Source organism: Gallus gallus, chromosome 20 (assembly GCF_016699485.2).
Source record: "Gallus gallus isolate bGalGal1 chromosome 20, bGalGal1.mat.broiler.GRCg7b, whole genome shotgun sequence".
Taxonomy (NCBI): Eukaryota; Metazoa; Chordata; class Aves; order Galliformes; family Phasianidae; genus Gallus; species Gallus gallus.
Genome location: NC_052551.1, coordinates 12622174 through 12631412, shown reverse-complemented (window position 1 = coordinate 12631412; position 9239 = coordinate 12622174). Strand labels below are relative to the sequence as shown.

The 9239-nt window shown below is 48.8% G+C and overlaps 1 protein-coding gene across 10 annotated transcripts in view; it reads left to right on the top strand.

Moving 5' to 3' along the window:
• The first annotated feature begins 585 nt into the window (after positions 1-585).
• The window catches only part of DOK5 (docking protein 5), a 34380-nt gene continuing 25726 nt past the window's right edge, over positions 586-9239 (top strand). For 8 of the 10 annotated variants that reach the window (XM_417502.8, XM_040651066.2, XM_025142340.3 and 5 more), the window contains exon 1: positions 586-758. In XM_417502.8, coding sequence (XP_417502.2) covers positions 693-758 — 66 coding nt within the window. In that variant the 5' untranslated portion in view covers positions 586-692. Of the gene's footprint in view, positions 759-922; positions 1166-9239 lie in introns of those variants that run through there. The other 2 variants (XM_046903087.1, XM_046903089.1) reach the window with 2 other exon arrangements.

Sequence of the window (9239 nt, the reverse complement as noted above, 5' to 3'; positions counted from 1 at the left end):
GCAAGCAGGGTCACTGGAGCCCCAATGCTTGACAGTGTTTGCACGTTCCTGGAAAAGGAGATGTGAGGCTGCAGGAGGGAACCCCCGGGCCCGGCGCCAGGAGCTCATCCCTTACTGCAAGCACACCGTGCCTGGAAAATGCAGCGCGTGCTCGTGTGACATTTCCAAGACGTGAAGTGTGCCATGGGACACTGTCCTGAGCGCGGGGCGCAGCTCCGGTTACCGGCCGTCAGGAGATGCTGGGGCTGAGCCGCTTGGCAGGCTTTCAAGCATCTGACAGACTTTCTGGGAAACCCACTTTCCTGGGAAAAACCGCAAGTCGGAGCGGTTTCCTCAGCACAGAAGTGCAGGGCCGACCGCTGCCATCCCACCCGCCCGCAGCCGGGCTAATAGGGACACGGCGGAGCGGCGCGCACCGCGCGGGCGGTTCAGCGCAACTCCCCAAAAAGGGACAACTCTCAACGTTCTGCTCCCTAGAAACGAATTGGACGGCGGGGCTCGGAAGAGGAGCGAGGGAGGACGCGGGGCGGGCACTACCGCAGCCCTGCCCCCAGCCCTGCCCGCCGCGGGGCCGGGGCGCTCGGTGGGGCGGAGCGGAGCGGGCGCGGTTCTCTCGGAGGCTGCTGCGGTGCCGGTAGCGCTGCCCGAGCCCCCCCGGCCCTGCCGGTTGCCTCCAACTTTCCTGGAGAAGGATGGCCTCCAATTTCAACGACATCGTGAAGCAGGGCTACGTGCGCATCCGGAGCAGGAGGCTGGGGGTGAGTGTTGGTCCCCTCCCAGCGGCACCTGCCTTGGGGATTTTTTTCTTCTTCTTCTTTTTTTTTTTTTTTTTTCTTTTTTTCCCCCTTTTCGTGTAATTGTCTTTGTCTTGCTTTTGCAAACTGTGCTCTCCGAGTGTCTCCGCAGGGGAGGTGAGAATCTAGGGGGAGATGAATCACGGCGTCTTAAATGCATACATCTACGCGTCGCATACGTGCTCGTATATGTATCTGTATGCATACATATATGTTTTTATTATTCCTCTCCCGGAGGGCGTGCTGCTGCCGAGGTGCCGCTACCCGGAGCCGGGCATCCGCCCGCCGCCAACTTCGGGCCGGGGCCGCCGGCGGTGGAGCAGTGAGAGCCGGGGAGGAGGAGGGGGATGGCCGGAGGAGCGGGGCTGCAGGTGCTCTCGGGAACGGGGCGTGAGGGGGGGACTTCGGGCAAGGAGGGTCGGGGCTTTGCCTTGCGGTGCGGTCTGCAGCTGCCTGAAGTCTCGGTGTTCCTGGGATGGGGTTGTAGCACGTCGGGGTTTTGAGCTCCGTGTGGGACAGGTGGAGACCTTTTCGGTACTTTTTAGGGCTTTAAAGACGACCGCGTGAGAGTTTGACAAAATGAAAAATCCCCAGACCCCCGTTCCTCCTTTAGTTCCCTATTTCATTTTAAACTTGTCTGTTCTTACGTTTCCACGACACGGTCCTGGTTTCGGCGGTAGCCGCCCGACAGGCGGTAGCAGCAGGTGCCCCTCGGGCATCCACTTTGTCCCTGCAGAGCCGCTGCCCCGGGCACAGCAGGGCTGCTCCTCAGCGCGACCTGCAGCTGCACCTCCTGCTCCTTCCTGCGGTGCGGGAGCTCAGCCTGGAGAGACGCTTTGTGCCTATCGAGCGCCTTCGTAGATGAATCTGCATCTCAGGATAGGAAGGCGACTTATTTCTTGTGCTTACTGGCAGCTGATGGGTTATTAATTTGGCAGTTCTGAATTGTTTGTAGCGTGAGTTTTACATCCAGTTTTATTATGGGCCGTGTTCGTTCATAAGGAAGTTTTTGCTGGTGACAATAAGCTTCATTCTCTTTGCATGCCCATGTTCAATAGGACCTTTAGAGTTCATCTCCCTGACTTGTTCGGAAAGTAGGAAGCTTTTTAATATGTTCCTGCTCCAAAGGGAAGATGCTGTTTTCCTTGTACCTGTACTTCTGGGCATCGTTTCTTCTTTAAGAACCATATGATTCAGTGGCAGATGGAGATAACGTCATTCTGAGAGAGCTTGTAGTAAATCTGGCAGGATCAATGTACTGTGGCCATCCTTCCAGCACTGAGCTTGTGTTGGTATTCAGTTTGTTCCTGCGTGAATAAAAAGTAAGATTAAACTTTGACACATCTTTCCATACTGTGACAGTGACACCTAACAGGAGCGTGAACAAGGTGCATCTACTCTGAGATGAGTGAAAGTCCTATGGCTTCCCTTTATTAAAGCTTTCCTAAGTGCTTGGTGGTGGTGGTGATGAGCAAGTGCTCAGTGTCCTCTCAGCAGAAGTACATTTGTCAGTTAAGTGCAAGAAACAGGGGAGGAAATGGAGAAAGATATGGAGCCTATGGAAATGGAGCTAGTGTTAAGTGTTTTCTTTGACTAGACAACCTCTTTATTTGATCTGACTTCTTATTCCAATGTTTTGTGTTATTTCAATGGCTGGCAAGCATGGAAGGGGTGATGGAGATGTGCATTTGTGGAGATATCCTGGAGTGACTGTGCCTTATAGAGTTGTTAAAATGAAGAGCCCAGAATTGGTTGTTCCAGGCTTCCCTTGGCTCTGCCCATGCTGTCCCATTGGCTTTCCAGCACTGAAGGAAGCCAGAAGCTGCTACCTGGTGACAGAGGCTGGAGCTGTGGGCATGAGGGGCCCTGTTCAGATCCTGGTGCCCCTCTTATCTGGGAGTAAGTAGTTTTGTTAACAGTAAGGCTTTTTTCTCCTTGAAGTTTTCAGTTTAAAATATTGCTCAGACATTTGAAATACAACTGCAGACTTCCTCCTGTAACTTGCATTTCCTATAAGCTGCTTAGGAGCCCAGAGTCCTGTTGTATGAGATCCAAGTGAAAGTGGGTACTTGGGTCAATGGCGATTAACCTGAGGGCTTCAGATACAGGACAGGCATGTTTGCCTGAAGCAGCATTACAGCTGCCAGCACCCACTTCAGAACACAGCCCTAGCTAACCTCTCCTCACTCCTGCTGGCTTTTCCTCCTCGATCAGCTGTGGATGTGCTCAGCTGGTGCAGAAGAGGGCTGAACTGCAGCATTGTTTTAGGGAGAGCTTGGGTTCAATATTACTTGATGGCAAATGGGAGGTTGGCTCCTTCAGAGGAGAAGGAGCTGTTCAAACAGCTTGTTTTTCGGGGTAGCTACATCGGAGGGGGCTCTCCAACACCCAGGAGCTGGAGATGGGAAGCAAAAAATAGTATTAACCTTAATCCACAGAGTGGGAAACTTTGCAGCTTTGCTGTGCGCTGACAGCATCAGGAAGGACGAGGCTGCTCCAGCCCTGAGTGCAGCTCCTGCTGGCTGGGAAGGGGTTGGGTGCTGTGTGTGGTGTGAGGGGGAGTTACTAAAATGCGTTCACCACTGTGGTGGCACAGCTGCAATCAGTGCGTTGTCCTTTCTAACAGAACTCAGCTCCTGGGTTTTTCTCTGTGATGTTATGGTAATTTCATCACCAAGGGGAATAGAACAGCACCTGTATGTACAAATTACTTCAAAAAATGACTTTTTGGAATAACAGGGGTGCAAGTGTAGATTTGTGAAGAAAGGGGTGCAGAGGAGCAGCTTGCTCAAAACTGAACCTCTTTTGAAGGAAAACTGACAATGCTGAGAGGCTCTACTTTGTAATTTCAAGTCCAATGTAGGCTAATTAGTTTTGTACCTGGACCGTTTGTGTGCACTTTAAATATGCAAATTTAATTTAATATTATTTAATAGAATAGTTTCCATAGTAACATTTGCATCACGTGTGTCTTCCACAGAGCCAAATATATTCAGGAGAAAGAGCACTCTTCCCATTTCTTTCCATCCTTATAGGGAGAAAAAGAATTCCCTCAGCCAATGATGTCTCTCAGTTCTGTTATTAGCGCTGACATGGAGGAGATTGTGTTCTAGGAAACTGCTGACAGTGCAAATGCACGACCTCACGGAGTTCTGTGCAACATAACAGATCAGCTTTGTTTTGTGGGCAGCGCTTCCAGCAGTGACCAGCAGACCTCTGTTTGTGGAGAGGAGATAAGACGAGATGCTGTGCTGCACTGAGTGCTTTTGCCAGCCATTACCTTTCATCTGATAAAGCACTTTGTGTCTATTTACATGAAACACAAGTTGTTTTGTAGCTTCTGAACCTAAAAAGACTTTTTTTTGCCATTGTGATTGTCAGCTGAGGTTCTGTGACACAGGTGTGATTTTTTGGGGCTGAGGGATTATATTATGGGGATGTTTTCTTTCTATCCCAAAAAAGCTAGCCCCTGTGTTCCTATTGTAAGGACAGGTGTGTGTGGTGCTGGGGAATACACTTGGGCTTTCATTTTGGTTGAACTGGATCAACTGAGCATTCAACTGACAAATAAGACTCAGAACAGGAACAAATCTTTGAAGTAAGGGACCTTTGTTACCCTGATGAGCCTGGCTTGTAGCTGCTGCTGTTCTCTGGCCTACCTGCTATCCTGGCTTCAGCCTATGTGCTTCTTAGCAAAGTCTTCCTCTCCCCTGAGGCAGCAGGCTGTGGTGCTCCAAGGAAGTGGTGGTGTTAGGAAGCACAGAATACAGCAGGGATTGTACTTAGAAGGTGTGTTGCTGGGATGGAAGCTTGCCTGAATTGCTTTGATAGAGAAAGGGCACTTGTTGCTCATGGGAGTTGCTCACCTCTCTCTGTGAGCTGGGAGGCTCCTGGCAGTGCTTTTGTTGCAGTCTGACACTTCTATTGAGCTTCCTGTTGTTATGGCTTGGCTTGCCCTTGCAGCACCCACACTTACATTTGGGGTTCTGGAAGCAACATTTCAATTTATGCAAGTGCTGCAGAGGATGGAAGCTGCCCTGGGGGTATCCCTCACCGCTGCTGTCAGGGTGCAGGCAGCAGGAAGTGCTGGGGCTCCCAGGGAGGTAGCGATGTCCCTGAAGCAGCATGAGGTGTGCTGATGGCACAGTACCAGAAGGTGCCCTCCTCCTGCATGGGTTGTTTGAGATGATGCTGTTCCCCCTGGGAGACCCCGCGGAGCCCTCAGGCATTTGGGCTGTCCCGGCCTTGTGATGTATGGCAGACTGCTGGAGTGAGAAGCCGTGGGGTCAGCTGTCAGCCCCTGGATCTCGGTGTGCCAGGAGCGCACGTGGCGTGTCCTATTGCATGAAGTGTCTGGGCTGTCTGCAGCTCAAAGTGCACTGGTGCTGATCAAACAGAAGTGCCCCAAAGTAAGATATTCTGGTCAGGCACAGAGATGCTGCTGATAAAGACTTGTCCGTGGCCAAACTGCACAGCATCCAGCTTGGCTCCAGTCCCTTGGCTGCAAGGCTCTGGCTTTTGGAAGCCTTCCATCCTCCGGCTTTCTTGGAAACTGCACACCTTCTTCCTAAGGAGGGTTTTGCTGCTGTGTGTGGCTGCTCCCCAGGAGGGCAGCGTATCTTTCTGAGCAGTGTATGCTCAGAGGCTGACACACAGATCTATACCTTTTTCTCCCAAGTTTTGTCTGCTAGGAATGCATGTGACTTGTGGTTTTTTTATTTAATTACAACTTTGACTGCCAGGTTCCAGAAAGCACTGAAGATTGTGTGTATCACAATGGAAAATACTGAAGGAAGTGGGGTATGAACATCAAGATGACCTATGTTCTAAAAAGAGGATGCCATTTTTCCCCCTCACAAAAGCAGGGTTATTAAAATTAGGGCAGGCTGGGACGGCATGTGCTGCTAAATACTACATCTACATTACTGCTGCATGACAGAAGTATTTAAGACAGCCATCACAATTTGTGGCTTGTTGGAAAAGCCTTACGAAGTGTTTATCTTTCTAGAACGTATACAGCTGCTATCCAGCTACGTTGGAGGTTTACCACCCGGAGCAACAATCTGCACACTGACTTTCAAAATTGGCCATTCCTGGAGATGCTCTGATATATTTTATGGTTGCCGTGATGTTGTGATGGTATTTCCTGTATATGGAGGTCTGGGAGCCAGCTCCGCAGTTTGTATTACTATCACATTATTACAGACTACTAAAAATGCTCATCTGGGAGGATCCATTGACTTTAACGGAGCTGTGCAAATAGCTGAGTATCTGTTCCTAAAAGATGCATGTCTCCAGAGAGGTATCCTGTATGTTTATCAGTGAATGAAGCTCCCAGAGAGGAGGAGAGGAGTAAAGTGCATTTTTTTTAACCTAGCAGTGTTTCGTGTACCTCAGCCTGGCAAAAAAGTGCTGCTAACAGCTCAGTGCAGTGTCCTCTCTCATAGGTATCCTCACTTTGCGTCGTCCAGGCGTGGCTTAGAACTCTTCTTGCAGCCATATCTGCTGAACAACGCTTGTAATTAAATCTGCAGCCCTCTCTTGGGGTGTGTGTAACCCCATCTGCTGGAGGCACCTCCTGGTCATGCATGGCATGGTCAGCTTCCAGCGTCCTGCTGTGGGACCCCCATGGAAACCTGGGCCAGAGCCAGGGCAAAGATCTGAGCAGCTTCGCTGGGTTTCAGCAGCTCAAATCCGAAAGTGCAGTTCTGACAAACTTCTCTGTCTGTGGAAGTTTCCCAAGGATGCTGAGAGCAGCCGGCATCTCGCAGGGCTTCGCTCATGGCATGTGTGGGTTGTTCGCATCTGGCGTGCTCCTGCTGTCCTGTCCAGGGCTGTTGTGTTGCTGTCCTGCCATGGGAACAGATGTGTGGCCTTCCCTCCTCAGTGTCCTTAACCTTGTTGATGGGGCTGCATAACTGGATCTTGCACCTTTCCAATCCACTTGTGTGTGGATAAATGATTTCTCGTTATGGGGGTGGCCTTGTGCAACTGGTGAGCCTTACCAACACTGTGGTTGCTGGGTAGGACCTGCCTTATAGGAGTGGAAGGAAGGAGGGAAATCAGCTGTTGTCCTTCTGAAGGCAGCAGTGTTGATGGCATTGCTTTCAGTGGTGTGAGGGTCTCATTAACACAGGACAAAGTGTTTGTGTGGGTGCTGCTCTGAACACTCTTTAATGCTGATCTAAATCAGTTTAACCAAATTCAGTGATGTTAGAGAAATTGGGGAAGTGCAACATAGTGAAACTGTAATGGGCTTTAATGAAATATGTGACTACTGGAATTGGTGTTAGCCTTATCCAGAGAGAAACCAGAGCTGTGTGCCACTGCTTTGCTCGATGGGTCTGACTTGTCCAAAAACTCTTAACCACATCAGTGCAAAGGAATGTGATATAAGTGAGTTAGCCAATGCAGAACTGGGGCTCTCCTGGCCAGCCCTATAATAGGAACTTGTAATAATTTAGTCTTTAGAAGGGCAAAGAGGGGAGATGGCTTCTTCACAGCTTTGTGGTTAGTTTCCTGCTTTTAGGACATAGTTGTTTAATAGCGAGCAATCTGTACTGTGGTATTTCTGGGCTGGTTTGAAGACCCAGTGAAAAATAGTTTTTAGGTTTCTGGATTGCTTCTCACTTTGATTAATGCTTTAATATTAACAGAAGTACCTAATATTAAAAAAATCAGCAAAAATTCACCTAAAATCAGGAGGGCTTTTCTCTCTCGTATAGACGAGGAATTAGATGTTGCATTTCCCCTCTAGCATATGGCCACTATACAACAATTTTGTGCTGTAGAACAAAAAACCCACACACCAAACAGACTGCAGACTGCAGTCTTCATCTGGCATGGCATCAATGCTTACAGCATACACTTTAGGACTGCAATCAATGGGAAAACTTCTGATCGATGCTCAGAAGTTTGGAAAAACCTGATAGAAAAGTTCAGGACTTTTTGTTTCATGAGGAATTTTTGTCTGCGGCTGAAACTTCTGATTTTCAAAAGCTGGGAAGAAATGAAGCTTTCTTCTTGATTTTAATGACGCTGATTTCTGTGGGAACCTCAATGAGAAGAGATTGGTGTTAAGCATGGAAAATAACATGTGGGTTTTGCAAGTTTCTGTGAAAGGCTGTGGGAGGAGAGGTGGGACGGGGAGAGGCAGTCTGCAGGACTGGAACCGTATGATTCACAGACTGGCGCCTGGGTGAGCGTGCTGGAGAGTTAGCATGGGGGGTCAGAGCAAGAGCTGTGAAAACTGGAAACCACAGTGATAGAGGACTTACAGGGGGCAGGAGAAGGAAAAGTTGTCTGCCTGTGTCTATGTTTGAAGAAGCTTCAGTAATCGAACTCCAGCATTCACCTCTATAGCTCTTTTCGGTCTGGAAGTATTGAGACAGAATAAAAGGAGCAGATTTCGTATGCACCAACTTCAATGTGCAAGATATTAAGCCTGTTGGATATGTATTTTTAGAAAACTCTTGAATAAGGTGTTGGAACATATTCACAGATACGATTTCTTGCTGCTTGGAACTTGGTGGTGGTGGCAGGGATAGGATCCAGGACGTTGCTTGGAAAGCATGAGCTTGGACAGGTGTCAAGTGGATGGGACTGAGCTCCTTCTGTGGTGTGCAGTGACAGGGCAAGGGGCAATGGGCACAAACTGAAACACAGCAACATGAGGAAAAGCTTTTCACTGTGAGAGTGACAGCACCAGAACAGCTGCCCAGAGATGGTGGAGTTTCCTTCTCTGGAGATACTCAATACACACCTGGATGCTTTCCTGTGCAATCTCCCATAGGGAACTGCTTTAGCAGGGGGTTGGACTCAGTGATCTCCAGAGGTCCCTTCCAAACCCTCTGGTTACATGAAGAACTTTTCTTGTGCTTTCCAGCATACGTTTTCCACTTAGTAACCTTGTCATTTGTTGGAAGGCAGCCTTAGGGTTTTAGCAAAACAAAGAGACTTCAAGCTTGCCATTTTCCATAAACCGAGATAACTGATGAATAACGGGCTCTTACCTGTTTGCTGTCTTCTTCTGAAGATGAAGTCTTTACTTTACCAAGTCTAATTCAGATTTGAGTTCAGTGCCCTTGTTTGAGGTAAAAGCAGAAGAACAGTTCCCCCAGCTTTTACCAGCTGTTCCCCCAGCTCTGTATCCCCACCATTTGCTCTTCTGTTGCTAGACTGTATGTTTTCTGGAGGTGATTGTGTTAACTGTTACTGCACACAAAGGATATGCCAACAACAATTGAGAACGCAGTGACAGGAAAGTAAAACCCTGTTACAAACAGGGGAAGCCCCGTCTGTCCTCATTTCATTGCCTTTTCATCATCAGTCCATTACAACGCGAGAGCTGCTCTGCTGTGGGTTTGGGTGTTACTCTGAAGTTGCACCTGCCATAAATTAACATTTTGCAGTGTTTGTGGAGACACTTGAAAGAAAGCAACAGAT